At 24.6% G+C, this 20,608-nt stretch overlaps 3 protein-coding genes across 8 annotated transcripts; 1 reads left to right on the top strand and 2 right to left on the bottom strand.

The window, feature by feature from the left end:
- Positions 1–407: 407 nt before the first annotated feature.
- LOC122506931 lies at positions 408–10,128 on the bottom strand. The gene is made up of 8 exons (XM_043619365.1): positions 10,120–10,128; positions 9,239–9,747; positions 8,118–8,371; positions 7,244–7,659; positions 6,281–6,572; positions 3,228–3,565; positions 1,366–2,443; positions 408–763 (listed from the first exon to the last, which is right to left on the bottom strand). Exons 1-6 carry the CDS (start codon positions 10,126–10,128, stop codon positions 3,537–3,539), a joined length of 1,509 nt encoding a protein of 502 aa, XP_043475300.1. The 3' UTR covers positions 408–763; positions 1,366–2,443; positions 3,228–3,536.
- LOC122506885 lies at positions 3,535–5,444 on the top strand. The gene is made up of 4 exons (XM_043619291.1): positions 3,535–3,673; positions 4,050–4,280; positions 4,381–4,592; positions 4,683–5,444. Exons 1-4 carry the CDS (start codon positions 3,671–3,673, stop codon positions 5,350–5,352), a joined length of 1,116 nt encoding a protein of 371 aa, XP_043475226.1. The 5' UTR covers positions 3,535–3,670; the 3' UTR covers positions 5,353–5,444.
- LOC122506884 lies at positions 9,613–20,520 on the bottom strand. Of its 6 annotated transcripts, XM_043619284.1 has the most exons (10): positions 17,617–17,799; positions 14,247–14,519; positions 12,799–13,062; positions 12,245–12,414; positions 12,094–12,165; positions 11,493–11,794; positions 10,880–11,041; positions 10,606–10,716; positions 10,311–10,495; positions 9,613–9,747 (listed from the first exon to the last, which is right to left on the bottom strand). In XM_043619284.1, the coding sequence occupies exons 1-9, from the start codon at positions 17,644–17,646 to the stop codon at positions 10,311–10,313; spliced, it is 1,569 nt and encodes a 522-aa protein (XP_043475219.1). In that variant the 5' UTR covers positions 17,647–17,799; the 3' UTR covers positions 9,613–9,747. The 6 variants fall into 6 exon arrangements, with proteins under 6 accessions (XP_043475219.1, XP_043475225.1, XP_043475224.1 ...); XM_043619290.1 differs by lacking the exons at positions 9,613–9,747; positions 17,617–17,799 and adding an exon at positions 20,397–20,520 and having other exon boundaries at positions 9,998–10,495; XM_043619289.1 differs by lacking the exons at positions 9,613–9,747; positions 17,617–17,799 and adding an exon at positions 17,414–17,433 and having other exon boundaries at positions 9,998–10,495.
- Positions 20,521–20,608: the final 88 nt, after the last annotated feature.

Consider the following 20,608-nt stretch of genomic DNA (forward strand, 5'->3'; position numbering starts at 1 on the left):
ATAATTTCAATGACTTGCAAGAAATTATTCATAAAATTCAATTATTTACAAGAATTTGAATTAAAATTATTAAAGAAACTCCATTATTTAAAAAAAATTCTTTGCGAGAATTCAATTATTTTATACTATATTACTATTTTTATTACTATTATTATTATTATTATTATTATTATTATTATTATTTTAAGTATTATTATTTTTATTATTATTACCATTATTATTACTTTTGGTAATTATTATTTTATTTTTATATTTTAAATATTTAAAAATTAATTCAAAAAAAAAATTACTATTGTTACTATTATCGCTATTATTGCGATAATTTCCAAAAACTTTAATGATAATTTTTCGAATGAATTTCTTCAATAAACTAATTTGTATTAAAAATTGTTTCATCGACTAATTAATCAAATTAATTTATTAACAGACGTGAAAACATTTTTATAGAAATTTGAAAATAAGTAAAATTTGACTATCTTTTTTTTTGTTTTTTTTTGAAGTAGAGGCAGTTATGAATTGTATATTTACTTGGTGCGAGACGAGTGTTATCCACTGATAAGGGTTGCTCCGCCCTTCAATCCTCTGAATCCTGGCAACTGTGGTGGGCTCTCTCTCTCTTTCTCTCTCGCTTTCTCTAAATTGCAAGTTCAAGTTGTTACCGTCTTGGCCTTCCATGAAAAATTAATTCTCCCAGATTGCATTAACAAATCGACGACAATGGAAAAGAGAGTAAGAGAGAGATAATAATTCTTAATTCCGGAAACTGTAAAGGATTAAAAACATCTTTTTTAATTAACGTCACTTGATATTAAAAAGCCTTTAATATCCGTAAAGAAGTCGCGGATATTACAAATTTTAGATATACGAATTTTCCACTCTTTTCTTCTTCTTGAAATTTACTTCTAAAATATATCGTTTCTTTTTTTCTTCTTTTTTCGAATTATTTCTAATTTCTAAAAATTAAAAATAAAATTTAATTTAGAAGAATAATATTATTTTAAAATATAAACAAAATAAATAAGCAAATTAATAAAAGTAACAAATAAAACGGTAAAAATAATAAATATATAAAATATATATATAAAATAGTAATATTAGAAATAAAATAGAAATAAAATATAAAATAAAGGCGAAGTCAATAAATAAATGAAATAAATAAAAACAATGAAAAAAGATAGTAAAAATGAAGTAGAAATAAAAAATAAAATAATAGAAATTAAATAGAAATAAAGAATAAAATGAATAAAAAAAATAATAAGATAAATTGGAGATAATGAAAAATAAAATCAAGAAAAGAATGTAAAATGAACGTAAAAATTAAAATTGAAAAAAAACAACAAAAGGAAAAAAATGAATAAAGAATACATTGAATTATGCCTCTTCGATCCTCTCCCACGCAGATTGGTTGGTAATATTGCAGCAATGAGCGTCAGTGATTCAATAGAAATAATTTAATCGGGTTCACAGGATGACACCCTTGAATACTCATCACTCCGTAAAATCCTTAGCACCCCTCCGAGTGTCACAATAAAGTAACACGTGACTGGTGGTCACTTGACTGCATCAATTGGGGTCGTCTCATCGTCTCATCGACCCTTAATACGATACATATGGTTTTAGGGTATCACTTCCTCTTTTTTTAAGCACCACCACAACAATATCTTTAGTCCTTAATCGAAATTTGATTATTTGGGAAAAGAGTCTTCAATATTTTCAGTTAAATTCCCATTTATCTTCTCGTTGCACTAAATGAAAAAAAAGATCCTTTTTTTCTCAAAAAACTTTTATTTCTCTATTTTTTAAAGAGAAAATTTCTCAAAACTATTCTTTATTTTTTAAAGCAGTCGAGAAAAATTATCAGAATGTTCTCCATTTTTTAAAGCAGTCGAAGAAATTTTTCAAAACTATTTTGCATTTTTTAAAGCATAGTTGAGAAAAATTATCAGAATGTTCTCCATTTTTTAAAGCAGTCCAGGAAATTTCTCAAATTGTTCTCTATTTTTTAAAGCAGTCGAGAAAATTTCTTCATTAAAATACTTAAATTCCGTTAATTATCTGTAACTATAAAAAATTCTGTTAATTATTTGTAATTTGTCAATTTGTAAAAAAATATCAACTCTTTGACTGCGTTTCATTATTGTTTCGTCGCACAATTAAAATGGAGAACATAATTTGAGAAAGTATTTTTTTAAAGCTGATAAACTTTCCATAAAGAAACAATCGTCTTCTCGTCTTCATAATTTTCTTATTCTCAGGAAACAATAATTAAATATTGTCCTTTCTCCTCATTTCTTGTCGATTTTCTGTTGTTCTTCTCATTTTCTGTCCGTAAAGTTCATACCAAAAAACACCGATTTAAGCACTTAAAAGTTAAAACTCTTCGAGTTGGAAAACTTTATAGCTTAAGTTGGAAATTGATGGGATTTTCAGTTTGAAAAAAAATCTGAAATTAAATAAAACAATTAAAATAAAATTAAATAACAATCAAATAAAAAAGAATGAATTAAATTAAATTTAAATAAAAAATGTGTTAAATTAAAATTTGTCAAAATTGCAATTAAATCCCTTTGTTCTTAATTGTCAATAAAAAAGGAACTTAAAAATTGAATTCTAAAGAAATTTAAAATCAAAATTTTCAAAAAATCTGAAATCAAATAAAACAATTAAATTCCTTTGTTTTTAATTGTCAAAAAAGAAGGAACTTAAAAATTGAATTCTAAAGAAATTTAAAATCAAAATTTTCCAAAAATCTTCAAATAAAATAATAGAATTAAAATCTTGTTCAATAATAATTAAATAACAAATTAAATTAAAATTTGCTAAAATTACAATTAAATTCCTTTGTTTTTAATTGTAAATAAAAAGGGAAATTAAAAATTGAATTTTAAATAAATTTAAATTTGAAATTTGAAAAAATAATAATTAAAAGAGGAGTCTAAAAACTATTATGCTCTACGATAAATTTTCTGGACTCAACTATAAAAAAAGTAACACGTGACAATCATTAAAAAATCTATTCCATAAATTCTAAATTTTTCTAATTTATATTATTGTTAATATATATATATTCTGTAAATCACAACAAACTTTAATTATATAACATCATTAAATTAAGCAATAGTTGACTTAACATTATACAAATTATCAAACAACCGAACTTGAAGAATTATGAACATTAAAATTGTCTATACTAATTTAATAAAATTAATAATATTAAAAATAAAGACCTTTTCCTATGAATAATTTTCCAAAATAAAGAAAAATATTTCGAATTTTTCTTTTTCTTAGAGAGAAAGAAAAATTTGTTTTCGAGAGAGAGTGAGTGAGAGAGATGAAGAGCGGATGCTGGAGGAAAATGTATAGATTCGATATGGGATGGTCCAGAGAAGAACTCCACCCACGTTCTGTTCTGCTCCGCCCTAGGAAATTTCATCTCCAAAAGGGGTTTCTCGATTTTCTGTCAGTCAAATTAGTAGAGTTGACATTCACGGTTGCTTTTCCATTTTTTTCTAAATGACCACATAAATATTAATAGTTTACGGTTTCCATCTAACTCTGCTGGGAACTGCAAAGAAAAAAAGAAATCAAAATATTACAGTGTCATTAGTTTTCATCCTCTTTTACTCAACTATTTTTTTTTCTATTTAAAAATTATTTTTTATTAATAAAAATGGTGAGAACATTTTGCAAAAAATTCTTTTACTCAATTATTTTTTTTTTCAAAATATTAGTGTCTTTATTTTTCTTTCTCTTTTACTCAACATTTTTTTTCTTTTTCTTATAAAAATGGTGAGAACTTTTTGTTTAAAATTGTGTCGAAATTGTTCAAAAGATATTTTTTTTATTCGAAAAAGATTTATTTAATAATTAATAATATTAAATAAATAAATAAAAAATAGTTTTAAGTAAATAAGCGATTGGTTAACTTGGATATTTTTTCACCATATGATGAAAATATTTTCCTTTAAATTTGAAAATTAATTTCTGTGTAAACCTCAAGTAAAAATAGTGAATTAAATTAAAGTGATAAGTGAATCCTAAAATTTCAGCCAATGTTGACTTACAATGGAACGACGGGAAATGTAGCAATCGAGGCGGATCGCAGTTCACCGGCGGAATCGTTTTTTTCCGGCGACGGAGAACTTGCTGAAGAACCTGGAGATTCACCAGGAACACTCAGGGACACTGAGGAGGAGGCAACATTGTCCGATGAATTTTATTCTCACGACACGGACGACGATGAAGATCAGAATAAAAAACGAAAGTGTCGCTCCAATTCGGTAAATAAAAATTATTAATTTTACGAAAGAATCAAATTGCAAAAATTAATTCACAGTAAAAAGGGGGAAAAAATAATTTAATAACAACTTTTTTTTCCAGATTGAAACTATTTCAACGTCCGGTAATTTACAACTTGGTTCGCCAACAACAAGAACCGGAGGTTCGGGTGTTAGAAAATTATTCACAAACAGCCGGGAACGTTGGAGGCAGCAAAATGTCAGTGGAGCTTTTGCCGAACTTCGAAAACTGGTCCCAACTCATCCGCCCGACAAGAAATTGTCGAAAAATGAAATTTTGCGAATGTCAATTAAGTGAGTGCTCCGCCGAGAATTTAAAACTAAATTCTTAATTTTTTTTTTCTGCTTTGAAAAATTTTTTCTCCTTCTTGACAAAAATTTCAGATACATCAGACTCTTGAGCAATGTTTTGGACTGGCAAAAATCTCAGGAACGAAACGGTTCCATTCACCATCATCATCATCATCTAAAACAACGACACGACATGAAAATAAAATGCGAATCACAATTTCTCAATCAAAATAATACAAATCAAAAATCAATTTTAAAATCCGACAGTGGAAATTCATTTTCCAGACATCAGACAACACAAATTTGTGATAAAAATGGAAATAATCTACTAATGATTGCACCTGTGATTGGAGTAATAAATCGTTCGGCAAATAATTCCTTTCAAACATCAGGACTTTCTTATAATTCATTTGGCGATTGGATTCGTGCTGGCAATAAAAGTGGAAATTATCAAAAATTAGGGAAAATACCACAAAATACAAGTTCACAATTCAATTCAACAATAATTCCATCAGCGAAAAGTGAAATTTCCGGAAATCCCTTGAAGAAACGATTAAAAATTGAAGGTGAGGATGAAGAGCAAATTTTGACGATAGATTCGCGACTAAATAATTTAACCGCCGTTCGTTTAGCAAATTCACAAGATTCACCATCATCGACGCAATTAAATATCGTGACGAGTTCTATTCGAAAGCGAGTGAAAATTTCCTTCGTCAAAGAAACTCTCAGTGATGTGAATAACATATCTAGTGATAAATCATAAAGTTTTTGTTAAAAACATTTTTGTTACAATTTGGAAATTATTTTCTTCATTTTAACTAAAAGAATCTAAATTATAGCTAAAAAAAAATTAAATTTTAGCTTTAAATAATTTTGTTGTTAATTTCAATTCAAATAATTCTTTCCGATTAATTTCAATTAATTCGAACTCAATGGATTATTTTAATTTTGAAAGGAGGACTCAAATAATTAATTGTTTGAATTGAAATTCTCAATTGTGGCTGTAATTAATAAAGTAATGAATTAATAAATTAATAAATAAATAAATAATATAAATATATTAATAAAGCGAAAATTCTTTAGAGCAGTAATTTATTTTTAACTTTGAAGGTAAATTATTTGCTTTGTATATACATAAATTTCAATTATTATTATTATATATAAATATATATTTTTTCTCGTGAATTTTGTACACAAGCACACCTACACATTAAATTTAGAAATCAGTCTCACCCACACTTTTTTTTTATCACGAAACTTTGATAACAATTTTCACAATAAAAACCCTATTTATAATATTTTTAAATCTTTTTTTCTCTTCGTTTTCTAAGTATATATTCATATAATATTCGAAAACTTTAATTTTAGATAAAAAAAACAATTTTTCAAAAAATAAGCTGAAATTATATGTAACAAAAGCAAATAATCAAACAAAAGAATTTCAAACTCTTCCAATTCTTTCAAATTTTCCAGTTTGGGAAAAAATAAATGAAGAGGAAAAAGAAAAAAAACTTTTCAAACAAATAAAGGAATGAAAAATGTTTAAAAAAAAAACCTTTTTTTTAGAGGGAAAAAATTATTTGTACCTTCTTATAAAAATAAATTTTACCGCAATCGCTTTAACATTTTTCAAGTGAGATAAACTTTATATCTGGTATTTCTTTTATTATATCTGGTACTATTTTTCTTACCACGTTGATTCAATGGTTCTTCGGTATTGCGGGGTGAGTTCATTTTTTTCGGAGGCACAGGAGTACTTGGTCTTCTCTCTTCTAATTGATTGAAAGTTCTTTGAGAAATTAATTCGGTGTGAATATTTTGTTTCCCCTCAACACTTCCTCTCTTTGGACTGTATGTGCTTATGCTCGCATAACTTGCGTCGCTCGTTCTCGATCCTCGTTTACTCATATCGCTGAAATCAATTTCAGCGTAGCTCACTCTTGATCGCGAACTCGCGTCCGAATTCCTTTTAACGCCTTTATCCTGGAAAAGAAATTCCCAGTCAGAAAAAGAATTTAATTCTTAAAAATAAATTCCTCTAACTTTGTTCTGAAAAAATTTTCCACTCAAAAATAAATCTTATTTTATTTTTCAAAAACAATTTTTCTCTCAACGCTTCTTTATCCTGAAAACATTTTCCAGTGAGAAACAAATCTTTCTTTTCTCAAAAAAAAATTCCTCTCTACGCTTTTATCTTGAAAAATTCTCAAAAATAAAAAAATAGAATATTAATATTCTCACCGAGAAATAAATCTTTTTCTATTTTGTTCTATTCCTCTCAACGCCTTTTTACCCTGGACAAAATTTTCCAGTAAGAAACGAATCTTATTCTATTTTTTTCTTTTCTAAAAAAGAAATTTCTCTCAACGCTTTTATCTTGGAAAAATTTTCCAGGAAAACAAATTTTATTCTATTTTTTTGTTTCTTAAAAGTAAAAAAAAATATTCTCACCGAGAAATAAATCTTTTTCTATTATTTATTTTCCTAAAAATAGAAAATGAAAGATTTTCTTCTTAAAAACAAAAAGAATTAATAATAAAGTAATAATGAAATTAATCAATAAAATATTTAAAATAAAAAAGAGACAAATGTAAAGATTAGTAATTAATAAGAAAAAAAGTAACAAATTCGAAAAAAAACAAAAGTTCGCTTACGAAATGTTCGGTGCTCGATTGTCTTCTACTGTAATCTTCATAGTCATCCGAATATGTACGATTTCGTGCCTGCACTTTTTTGTCAATAGTCAAGTCTTCACTGAAACGTAATTTCTCGTGAAATTTCCTTAATCGTTCGTCCCAATCAATTTCAAACGATGAATCAATACTTTTCTTGTGTTTCACATCATGTTGTTCGAATTTTTTCTTTCGTTCGTTAAATTCCAATTCTTGACTATTGCTTCTTTCTGATCCTTGTGGATATTTGTCCTCCTCACTGCTACTTTTACTGATCCAAGCATTGTCGCCCAACGACGGTTTCAATCTCTTTGGCCATTCGTTTTCCGTTTTAAAATCATACAATTCACGTATTCTTTGATTCAATCTCACTGAATCGATGCTCGGCTGTTTTATTACTGAAAATTTAATTATTAAAAAAATTCAATTTAAAGTGTTTAAAAAGTTTCTCTTTTACTTTAAAATTTAATATTCTTTTCATTATATTTTTTTTAAATTCAATATTTAAAATATTATTAAATAAATATTAATATTTAAAAATAAATATAAATATTGAAAAAATAATAAATATTATTAAATTCAAATATTTAAATTCTTGCAACTTTATTAAAATTTTAGGAAAATTTTAATATTTGAAAATAATTCAATTCTTTCTGGAATTCTATTAAAATTGTTTTGAAAAAAATTGAATTTCTGCAAAGAATTTTACTATTTATAAAAATAATTGAAATTTTTCGAAAAATTTATTAAAATTTTAGAAAATAATTGAATTTAATATTTCTTTGATTTTTTTCTTAAATTTATTCTTTTAGATTTAAATTTTGATTAGAAATATTTTGAAATATTGGAAAATTACTTTGAACGGCTTTATATTCACTTGCGGGGCGTGCTTTTGAATTTTCCTGATCGAGCCAATTGTTTTCCGCTCGTTTACTGTCATTGTTAAAAGATCTTCTTTCTGTGTTTCTTCGGACAATTGGAGAAGGCGATGGATATCTGGTAAAAGTCATCCACCTGTTTGAAATTGGCTTTGAACTACTTCCCTCGCTATATTTTCTCGCCAACGGCGATGGAATGTATTTCGACGTCGAAATCTCCGACAATAGCCATCTGCAAATAATTTTATTTGTAAATAATTTCTTTAAATTTTTTGAAAATAATAGTATTTTTTAATATTAAGTGAAAATTTTTGAAAATAATTGATTTTTACGAAGAATTTTTAAAAAAAATTTTAAATAATCGTGTTTGTTAATAATTGTAATTTAAAATTTGATTATTAAATTTCATTTTCAATTTTTTGAAAATAATTGAGTTCCGTCCGGAATTTTATTAAAAATTTTGCCAATATTTGAATTCTTTGCAGAAATTGTACAAAAATGGTTCTAAAAATAATGGAATTCTTTCAAAAAAATGTTATTAAAATTGTTTTAAAAATACTTGAAATCCTATGAAGAATTCTATTATTTATAAAAAATAATTCGATTCATGCGAAGAATGAATTTGAATTTTATTCAATTTTTTAAAAATAATTGAATTCTTTTATAAAATATTGAATTATTTGGACAAATTTTATTAAAATTATGTTGAAAATAATTGAATTGCTGCAAAAAATTTTATTGTTTACAAAAAAAAAATTATTTATTGAGTTCCGGCGACGAATTTTATTATTTATAAAAATATTCTAATTCTTTCCAAAATTTTATTAGATTTCGAAACTAATAAAATTCTTTTGAATAATTTCTTTAAATATTTTGAAAATAATTTAGTTTTTTTAAAATAATATTAATTGAATTCTTTCCAGAATTTTATTTAAATTTTAAAAAATAATTGAATTCTTGCGAGGAATTTTATTAAAATTCTATGAAATTTAGTAAACAATAATTAAGAATAAAAATAATGAATAATTATTAATAAAAGGAAAGAATAAAGAATTTAAAAGAAAATATAATTTAATTTTCAAGAGCAAATATCTCTCACCTGGTTTTCTCGACAGTACCTCTGCCGTAGAGTTCAAATTGCGAGTTTTTCCTCTCACGCGAATAATTATCAGGCCTCGTGTAACCACTTTCTGAACTCAAACTTCGACCGGCGGGTTGTTTGACATATTTAAAATCATCAATATTCTCCTGACTACTACGACGCATATTTTCCGGACATACTTTTCGATTTATAACCGGCAGCCATCGTGTCGAATCAATTTTCGATTGTCCAGGATAATCAAAACTTTCGCGTCGATGACGAGCATTTCTTTGATATTCGACATAATCTCGAGACGATAATTGCGGACGATTAAAATTATTGTTCTCTCTTAACAATGGTATTTGTCGCTGTAAATCAAAGTCGCAGACATCCGTTAATTTTCTCTCCTCAAATAATTTACGTTCCGCGAATTTTTTCAAACAATCAACGTCTGCACTTCTACTCCTCTGACTACGTGGTGAATGAGAAAGTCTTCGCTGACCTAGGCCCAAAGGGCTTATTCTTTCCTGATGAATTTATTTCCCAAAAAAAGAAGAAGAAAATTCAGTTAGTTTTAAAAATTAATTAAAGAAAATAACAAATTCTTATTTTATGTATTCGAATTTTTTAATTAGAATTGAAGAAAAATATTTTCAATTTCAATTTCCGTCTATGAAAAAATATTTTTATCTGAAATTTAATAAAAACAAAATTTTCTTCCGAAGGAAGGAAAAAGGAAATTTCAGGATTACTCCAATCTTTGTATATTTTTCAAGTTCTCTCAAGAAATATTTATTTTATTTACGTATATAAATCTTAGCAAGTTTCGTTGAATTTCAAAAAAAAATTTTAATTTTCCCAAAAAGGAAAGTGAAATTAAAAATAATCTTGCGGAATACATTCGACATTCGTAACATGAATTATTTTAACTCCTCTCTCTTAAAGAAAGTAATTTGAAAATTCGAATTTTAAAGTAATTCATGAGAATGACAAATGAAATTTATATAATTATTTAAAACATGCGAATAATAAAATTCTCAATGCAGAATTTTTAAATTGAGAATTGAGAATAAAATAATTTTTAAGGTACCTAAGCAAGATGAAGCTTTGCATAATCAGAAACGTGCAAAATTCCATGTTCCGGAGAAACAATATGTAAAGCGTTGCCGCACAATCTTGAATTTATTTTTGCCGTGTGAAGTTCGGCGATTTGAGTGCTGCAAGCCGCCGCTGGATCTCCACTCGATGCCAAATAACCGTTCCAAAAGCAATTACCTATTTATTGAAAAAAAATTGATTAGAATTCGTTAAAAATAAATTCATTTTTTCAGGGCTCGAACCAGCCTTTTTTTTAAATTCATTTTTAAAAAATTTTTAATTCTTACCTGGCAGGGAATTACCATCGGCTGCGTAGGTAACGACTAGGAGTTTATTAGCGTCTGTTGATCGCATTAATCTACTGTGAGGTTCTCTTAGAGCAAAATGAATCTTTATGTCTGAAAGAAAAAAAAACCATTATAATAAAAAGATTTTAATTTAAAAATTTGTTTAAATTTAAGTTTCAAAGTTTTAAAAAATTTTAATTTAGAGTAAAAATTTATTTTACTCTACTTTTAATGTCAGAGGGCAAAATTCAAAAGAACGAAAATTCAAACACACCTCCGAGGTAGTCACCATTTCCCACGTCGCCACACTTTTGCGATCTAAAATACGAAAACATTATGTCGGATACGTATTTTAACTTCTTATTCATTTTTCTAATGGCAATTTCAAACGTCTTTAGAAAATATATCTCCTGGTCTTGCATAACCTTCCAGACTCCTGAAAAAAAAGTTTCTTCTTTAATTCATTCAAATTTATTAAATTTTCAATAAAAAAAAAAAAAATTCGCCATGCAAACATCGATAAACAATTAATTATACAGTTAACTGTTTAATAATATATTAATATTATTAACTTAAATATTTTATTAACTAATAATTTTTATTCAATCACATTCCTAAAAATAATTTTTTTACGAATTACTAAATACCTACGTTTTCTTAAGAAAAAAAACTTGAATTTATTTATTAAATCAAAGTTTTTTTCAAACTCAATAAAGTAATTAATAAAAATGACAATAGAAGATTGAAAAAATTAAAGAGAATAAAAATATTAAAAATGAATAAAAATGGCATAGAAGATTAAAAACATTAAAGAGAATAAAAATATTAAAAATTACAATAGAAAAACATTGATAAACATCAATAAGAAAGCAATTGGCGAAATGTACTTTTGTCAAATTTACCAAGACCAAATCCTACAACGTGTATAAAGGCAGTTGTATTTTGCTTTTCGGCTCTTATATTTGCTTCGAGTAAAATAATCTCAACGGACAATAATGTTCTCTTCATGTAATTTTCAATATCGAAAATTAATTGATTCGAGAGAAGGATATATCTCTTGTTATCTTTTGATCTCACGCGTCGGATTCCTTCCTCAAAAAGTGGATGGTATTCTTCGCCATAAAATTTCGCCCATAATACACGAAGTTCGCGTATTTCCTCTGTTGCTCCATCCACTGCTGGACCGTAACTGCAAAATAATATTAATAATAATCGTAAAATTCAATTTAATGAAGAAAAGAAATACCTCTTCTTTTTTTTCTTTTATTTATTTTCTTTTATTACTTTAATTTCTTTCTTTTTTAACTTTCTTTACTTTTTTATTTTCTTTACTTTTTTTACTTTCTTTTCTTTTCTTTCTTTTCCTTCTGTTCTTTGTTTCCTTTCCTTTCTTTTCTTTATTTCTTTTCTTCATTCAATTGTTTCATTTATTTTTAAAATTAGAATAATTTTTTGTTTCCAATATATTTAAACAAATTAAAACTTTACCCATTGTCCATATTATTCTGAAGTGGAGTGATCAAAATATCCTGATATTCCATCGTTTGAGGTCTCTCGAATCTGAAATAAAGAAAATGTTTATTTACCATTAAAAATTCAGAAACGGCAAATTTCGCAATAAAATTTAATTGAATATCACCTGCTTCCCACTGGTCCTAATATAATGCCTCTCGGTTGAATTGAATCCGGATCAGGAGAAACGACTCCTCTATTTTCTCTTGAACCATCGTTTATGAATTCAGTATGCGATGAAATAACTATCATCGCCGACAATTTTATCTCGTCATACGACAAAACCTTGGTCAGAACCTGCAGAAAAAAATTATCGAAATTTATCGTGTGTAATGCATAATAAATATTTCGAATTGTATAATAAATAATTAAAAAGAAGTCCATAAAGTTTTAAAAAACGAAAAATTAGGAAAGAATTTGTTTTTGTCAAGTTAATTTATATCCAATTTTGTCTAAAGGAATTAATTTTTTCTTTAAGGACAGACAATAATGTTCAAAATTTTTTAATTAAAATTCATTAGTTTTTTTAAATTATACAAAAATTATTTTAAGTAATAGAATTATTTTCGAAAAATTACACTAATAAAATATTTTCAAAAACTAATTATTAAAATTGTTTTGTAATAATTTTTTAATCCTTATTTAAAATTCTTATTAAAAAGGCAAATAATAAACAAGTACCAGTGGATCTTTTTCGTTATCGGTGCCAATATACTCCCAGCCGCCTTCTCCTGAACAATTATCAATCAATTTGTAAGAATCACTTGGATTTAAGAAACAAACGGCTCTTTTCACCAAAAGCCGATGAATAAATTGAATAAGGCCCATATTTTTGTATAAAGATTTTTCAACCGAACTGCCATGCTGTCGTTTAAATTTCAGCCATCCAGCAACTAAAGGAAGCATCGCCTCGTGAATTATAGGATACACTGAATTTGCATTCATCTAAAATTAAATCATTATTAATAACTAGCAAATTTTACGCTGTATTCAATTTATTATTATTATTATATTATTATTAAATTATTATGCAAATTACAAAATATTCTATTTTTTTCGTGTCACCTTCAATTTCTGATTCAAAATTAATTATAAATAGAAAAATATACTGTATTTTCAAAATTAGAAAAAATGTTGTTCTCTGTTTAAATTTAAAATTAAAAATTAAAAAAATGCAATTATTAACGTAAATTTTGCAAAAGAAAATAATTACTAAATTCTTCTTCCAAAAAAAGTATCACAAAATTTATTTTCTAAATTTAAATTGGTAAAAATTTTAACTAAATAGAATTGATAAATAATTTTTTTTTTTTAAATAATTAAAATTCTGATTGAGAGAGTGAATTAAATTTTATTACTAACTAAATAACAGTCCAATATTTTTTATAAATTAAATTATAAAATGCTAGTAACGTCATAATGGTTTAAAAATAAAAAATGTTTTCACACTGAAATATTAAAATTACCTTTGTAAATTAGGTTAATTTATAATCCTTAACGTATATTAATAAAATAAAAAATATCACATTGAAATAATAAAATTACTTTTTATAAATTATTTTTGAATTATCATTATTCCCCTTAGATTATTATTATTATTACTATTGAAATTTGAAATGAAGGGTAAATAAAAATAGTAGAAAAAAATAAATATGGTAACTGAAAGTGAAACAAAATTGATAAAAACATGTTTGTTTCGAATGTATAAAAATATGGAAAAATAAATTCCATACTGTTTTATTATTATTATTTTTTATTGTTATTCAATTAAATTTCTTAAAACAATTCAATTATTTTTCAAAATTTCAATAAAATTCTTCGAAATAATTCAATTTTTTTTTTGCATAAAAATATTATCACAAATTTTAGAATGTTAAATTAAATTTATAAATTAAATTATGATTTTTAAGGTAAAATAATTTTTTTCATCAAGTTTTTTATTTATTTATAATCTTTAAGACATTAAATCAGAATTTTAATTTGATTTTAAAAAATCTATCAAATTTTATTATAATAAACAATAATAAAAATAAACAAAAATAAAAAATAAAAACATAATTTTAACTAAATTAAAAAATATTATTTTTAAAAAAGAGAGAAGAAAAAATAGTGCCAATAAAAATTCAAACCTCCAAAATATCATTACTAATTCCTCGACTTTTTAGAGCGAAACATCGAGGAGTATTAATTGGAAATGCAATTGGAAAAGCATCACTTTGTTTCATCAATTCGGCCAATGTAATTTGCGATGGCATGGAAATATTCAGACAATCTCGAAGTAAATTTTTTGTCTCATCATCAAAAGGCACTCCATTCGGGGCACCCAAAGTGTTTTCCCACGAAATTTCCGGTGGTTCCCTCGCCATTATTGGAATTTGCGAATCTTCCTGTCTGCGTTGTCTCTGAAAATAAAAAGAAAAATTCAAAATCAAAACCTTGAATTCATTCATAAAGAAAAAATTTATTTTAATTAAAAACCAAGTCTTTTTCTTAATTATTCTTCAAAAAAGAAAAAAAAACTTTAACTCATTCATAAACAGGGTGGTCACAAGTTTCAGTTTATCAATTTCCCTGACAAATTTACTGACATTAAAATTATTTTTCCTGACAAAATCTTTTTACTGGAAAATATGAAAGTTTACTGAAAAACAATTCTAAGAAATAGATTTTAAAAATATGTAATTTTTCGAAAATGATTAAATTTCTTAAAAGAATTTTTGTATAATTTAAAAAAAAACTAATTAATGTTTTGATGCAATTCAATTAAAAATTTTGAACATGATTTTTTTCTCCAAAATGTAAACAATAATTCTAAAATGTTATTTTTTTTGTATGTATTTGAATTTTCGACAATTTGTAATTGAAAATACTGAAAGTATTGAATTTTAAAAAATTAGAAGCTAATTTTCATTTTTAAATTTAGATTTAAAGATTTTTCAATAAAATTTTTGATAATTTTTTCATTAATTTTCATTTTTAAATTTACATTTAAAGATTTTTCAATAAAATTTTTGATTTATTAATTCAATTATTTTCAAAAATTTGCAATTAAAATTCTTCAAAAGTTGATTTTCAAAAATTGTGACAAAATACTTGAAAAAAATTATTTTCAATTAAATTTTACAAAATTTCAATTATTCTTAAAGATTTTTATTAACAGGGTGTCTAGCGAATCGTCAATTTAAAATTCCCGGGTTTTTCCCGGTATTTTCCCGGGTTCTTGAATAATTTTCCCGGATATTCACAAAGGATTTAAAAACATATTTAAATGTTTATCAATAACATTATTTACGTAATTAAATATTGTTTTTATTAAATTACAATGATTAAAGTTATACAATAATTTCTAAAAACTTGACATAGAATATCAAAATTTCACTTATAAAAATTTCTCAACTTTATAATATAATTGTCAATTCAGGGGAATTTAAGAAAAACTTTTTTTGAAAAAAAAAATTCCGCTCGGTACATACATTATACCCTTTGAAATACTTGTAAAATTTAATTAATTTCTCAAACCATGAATTGGACATTATAATGTTTACATAGAATTAAACTAGAATATTTAAGCTTTATTTTTACATAAGTTTCAAGAAAATCGGATGCGACGTGTTTTGAGATATTCAAAAAGGATATCTTTCAAACTTAATTTTTTTCATAAATTCTATTATTTAAAAAAAAAAAATTTCTACCATTATAAAGTTGAGAAATTTTTGTTTTAAAACCACTAATAGTAAATAAATTTTGGCTTCAATAAATATAAGAAATAATGATTTAAAAATTGCCTTACAATGTCAATTGTTTATAAGGAGGATCGTTTTGAAATGGAATGCCCCATATTTAGTTTTAAAAAGTAAAATCTTTGCCTTTCCTATATCACAGAAGATTCTTAATTTCTTCTTATAAAATTTGTTACGTATTGTATACCTATAAATTGTTATATAAAAATAATAGTACAAATTCTTTAACTTTTATAATATAACGTGTACTAAAGTTAGTTTTAAATAAAATTTAAGTTATTATTTTTACTACTGCTTCATACTATCAATTTACCCTTGACGATTTTGAAAAAAATTATAATTTTTTATATACATAATTCAAAAAATACCCTATAAATAGAAAATTCCCGGGTTTTTCCCGGTTTTTTGAGGCCGAACCAAATTCCCGGGTTTTTCCCGGTTTTTCCCGATTTCCCGGTTCGCTAGACACCCTGATTAAATAGTCGAAAAAGTAATTAAAGTAATTCGAAAAAATATCAATTTTCTTAATTTTCCTGACAAAAATTTTTTTTTCTGTCAATTCTCTGATTTTACTGACAAAAATTTTGTTTTCCTGATATTTCCCTGACAATACTGACATGTGGCCACTCTGAAAAAGAAAAAATTTATTTTAATTAAAGTCTAAGTATTTTTTTAATTAGTTTTCAAGAAGAAAAAAAATCTTTATTTTACTAGAAATGAAGAAGAAGAAAAAGAAGCAGAAAGCATCACTTTGTTTCTTCAATGCGGTGGCATGGAAATATTTAGACAATTAAGTTAAACATAAATAAATAAATAAAAAAATAAATATTAAAATAAATAAAAATAATGATAAATAAAATAAATAATAATAAATAAATAAATAAATAAAAAATGAATAAAAAAATAAATAAATAGACAAAAAATTAAATTAAATTAAAAAATGGAAGAAGATGAAGAAAAAAAAAGTAGCAGAAGAAGAACGAGAAAAAGAAGAAGAATTGTATTCTCAGAATGAATATGACAACTTGAAGGCGCACGAAAGGCTTTTTATCTATTAATATCGGATCTGATTAGAGCAAGGACACAAAAGTCTTTGATATGTGGGCATAAAATCCGTTAAGTAGCGGAAAATGTATCCATTCACCCCTAATGTGTTACGGTCTCACGTCTCTCTTATATTCAAGAGTAAATACGTATATTCAACAACCACCTGCGCCAAACAAATACAAGAGAGAAAGAGAGCAACATCATTTTTCTGTTTACCGATTTTGCCACCTCAACGATAGGGGTGAGAGCGAGGAAAAAACCCCCTTAAAGAGGGTTTCAATTTACATTCTTTGCGGAAAACGTTAAACATTTGTGTGCGCGGGGTGTCTCGAGGAATTCATGCGTGTTGACATTGAGGCTACTGACAATTACGGTCATGGCTAAAAACGACCTTTTCTGCTAAATTTCAAATTAAGAATTCTCATTTTTTTTTACCCTCTTCTTCTTCTTCTTTTTATCATACACAAAGTTTTTTTTTTAAATAGAAAACCCAATATTTATGTATGTACATTGTTTTCTAATTTATTGGCGAAACTCCACGTGTCTCACTTTGTCATCATCATTCTATTTATGAAATTTTCCTCCTCTGGTGAAAAATAAAAAAACAAGTTAATTAACCTTACGATAAGAAGTGTGGATAAAAATAATTTATGACAATCACGATTCTAGAATTTATTCAAATTTTTTAATTATTAGAAAAAAAGTTACTCACCCGGTGAAAACAACAGGCAAAAAACGACATTATTCCTTTCTTTTCAAATCTTTAACTTCGAATTACCAAACACAACAACTATTTATAATAAAAAATAAATATAAACAAATATCTAAAATTTCACTAATTTTATATTTAACACAAACTTTATCTTCATATTAATTACAATCATTTTTTTTATTTACAGTAAAATATTTTTCAACAAATTTTTCTGTTTCAATTTTTTATTTATTTTTGTATTTTATTTTTTTATTTCAATTTTATATAAAAGTAAATTTAATATTTAGTAAAATTTAGTAAAAGTAAATTTTATATTTAGTAAAATTTAGTAAACGTAAATTTTATATTTAGTAAAAAATTAATTATAATAGTAAAAACTGTTTGTATTTTCAAAATTGTAAATAAAATTTTATTTTTAATATTATTTAATTGTAAATAAAATTAAAAATTTTAATATATAATGAGAAGAACAGAAAATTTCTCAACGATTTAATAGAATAATTTTGAAATAAAAATAGAGTAAAATAATAAATTTGGAAATTTAATTATCAAATTATTCATCGCAATTGACAATAATCGAATATTGAATTTAACTGAGGGGAAAAATTGACTTTTTTGTTTTTAAAAAAGAGTGACGTTAACAGTCGCGCGCGTTATATGAGATTGAAAATATTCTATTCTTGCGGCTAATATTCAAACGCATGCGTTGACAGGAATTTATAATAAGCGCAAGTCTTTCTGACGTATTAATTTATTTCTAATAAATTATAAAGCAACGACCGCCGTTGGATTAATTATTTCAAATTCCAATATGAATGAAATAGAAAAAAAATTTTATTGGAAAATCGATAATAGAATATTTTAAATAATAATAAAAAGCTATAAATAATAATTTTATTAAAAGGGAATTTCATTTATTATTATGAAAAATAAAAAAAAAATTATTTTTAAATATTAATTACAATTTTAGAATAAATTCAGATTCGAAAATTAAAAAGGAATTATTAACTAATTAATTATTATTATTTACTGTTTTCAAAAATTTTAATAAAATTCTTCGCAGGAATTCAATTATTTTCAAGACAATTTGAATAAAATTTCTCAAAAAAATTCAATTATTTTTAAAAATTTATTTATTAAATTATTCATGCGAATTGGAATATTTTCAATTTTTTTTCAAGCATTCAATTATTTTCAAAAATAACCAAATTCTTCGCTGAAATTCGATTATTTTTAAAAATTTTAATAAAATTCAGCACAAAAATTCAATTATTTTTAAAAATTTTAATACAAATTGTATTAAAATTCAATTATTTTCATAAATAACAAAATTCTTTACCAGAATTCAATTATTTTTATAAACAACAAAATTCGTCTTAAGAATTCAATTATTTTTACAAATAATAAAATTCTCCCGAGGAATTCAATTATTTTCAATAAAATTTAAATTGAATTTCCCGAAAGAGTTCAATTATTTTCAAAATTCTTGATACAAATTTTTTTAAGAATTAAATTACTTTTAATACAATTGTAACTAAATCCTAGGAAGAGTTTCAATTTTCTTCGAAACAATTCAATTATTTTCAATATTTTAATAAAATTCCTTGAATAAATTACATTATTTTAAAGAATAATTGTAATAAAATTCTGTGAAGAATTTAATTATTTTCTAAAAATTTTAATAAAATTCAACAATGAAATAATTGATTAATAAAAAAATAGAAATTCTACCTTATTATGACAATGTCGATTTTTTGAAAAATTAATTACTTTTTAATTTTTCGAATATTTAGTTCATGTAGAAAATTAGAAATATTTCTTTACTTGTTAATTTATACGATTTATACACTCGCAGATGTGAAAAATTTTCCATCTACGTGTTTATTTCTTTTTTTTCTATGACGTATGATATAATACCGACTGATAAATAATTCATCCATTAAAGTTATTTATAAAAAATAAGAAATTTGGAAAATTAATAAAAGAAAATAATTCTTTTTTCCATTATCGAATATTTCCAAATATGTGGCATTTTTTTTCTTACATAAATAAATTACTTTCAAGAAATTTAATTAATCTTTCTGACAGAAGTTTATTACATCGACTGCGATTTTGTGCGTAACATCACATTCACAATTCGAAAGGTGGCGCGCAAATGTCATTTAATTAACAAAAAACGCAAGTTAGTTTTTAATTTTAATGACATTTTTTATTTATTTCTATAATTCCTTCAAATTTTCAATTAACTTTTCTTCCTCCAAAAATTTTCGTTGCATAATACAAACAAAATTAATCTAATGCAACTATTTTTTTTTATTATAATCTGCGTAAATTTTCCTAAACTTCATACTTCATTTTTTCCTCTACCTGATCTTCTATCTTCCATAAATTAAAAAATACATGATTATTTATTTTTTTAAATAATAAAAATATTAGATATTTGCGAGAATATATGAACAAAAAAACTTGAAAGTTTAGTACAGTGAAGATATATTCATAAGTCAGAAAAAGAACAAGTTTATAAAAGTCAAAAATAATAATCATACCTTTGTAACTTTTTAGCTGTGTATTTTTACCGTTTTTCAAAATTTTACTTATGATGATTTCTTTTTCCAAATGACAGCTTCTAAATTAAATTACTGACGGCCTGACGAGTGTCAGTGAAAAATTGTCATAATAAAACTGTTTGAAGAATACAATAACAAAAAAGCAGGGGTTTTACCAAAAAGCCCAAAAAGTAATTAATACAAAAGTAAACTTCAAAATTATTAAATAGAAACCTTGTGATTAGTCAGTTATACACCAATATAAGATAATTAAATGAAATTCACTGTAAAACTGTTAAAATAATGTTAAATTTTAATTAAAAAAATAGTGACAGTAGTAAACCTGGGAGGTTATGTGACAAAAGTGACAAGCAAGCAGGGTAGGACAGTTACGGGAAAAGATAACAAAGCAGGGTTGAGTAGAAAAGTCAAAAAAATTTTCTATT

This window comes from Leptopilina heterotoma, unplaced genomic scaffold (assembly GCF_015476425.1).
Source record: "Leptopilina heterotoma isolate Lh14 unplaced genomic scaffold, ASM1547642v1 Lhet_44, whole genome shotgun sequence".
In the NCBI taxonomy this organism is placed as follows: domain Eukaryota; kingdom Metazoa; phylum Arthropoda; class Insecta; order Hymenoptera; family Figitidae; genus Leptopilina; species Leptopilina heterotoma.

What these genes read in the sequence shown, in the direction of transcription:
- LOC122506885 (XM_043619291.1), top strand. An exon ending in GAAAGTGTCGCTCCAATTCG is followed by an intron (nt 4,281 to 4,380) that starts GTAAATAAAAAT and finishes TTTTTTTTCCAG; the next exon opens with ATTGAAACTATTTCAACGTC. An exon ending in ATTTTGCGAATGTCAATTAA is followed by an intron (nt 4,593 to 4,682) that starts GTGAGTGCTCCG and finishes CAAAAATTTCAG; the next exon opens with ATACATCAGACTCTTGAGCA.
- LOC122506884 (XM_043619284.1), bottom strand. Translation starts at nt 17,646, where the DNA reads ATGTCGTTTTTTGCCTGTTGTTTTCACCGG. An exon ending in ATAACGAAAAAGATCCACTG is followed by an intron (nt 12,415 to 12,798) that starts GTACTTGTTTAT and finishes TTTTTTCTGCAG; the next exon opens with GTTCTGACCAAGGTTTTGTC. An exon ending in AAATGGTGACTACCTCGGAG is followed by an intron (nt 10,717 to 10,879) that starts GTGTGTTTGAAT and finishes TTTTTCTTTCAG; the next exon opens with ACATAAAGATTCATTTTGCT.
- LOC122506931 (XM_043619365.1), bottom strand. An exon ending in GGTACTGTCGAGAAAACCAG is followed by an intron (nt 8,372 to 9,238) that starts GTGAGAGATATT and finishes AATTATTTGCAG; the next exon opens with ATGGCTATTGTCGGAGATTT. An exon ending in AGAACCATTGAATCAACGTG is followed by an intron (nt 3,566 to 6,280) that starts GTAAGAAAAATA and finishes TTTTCTTTGCAG; the next exon opens with TTCCCAGCAGAGTTAGATGG.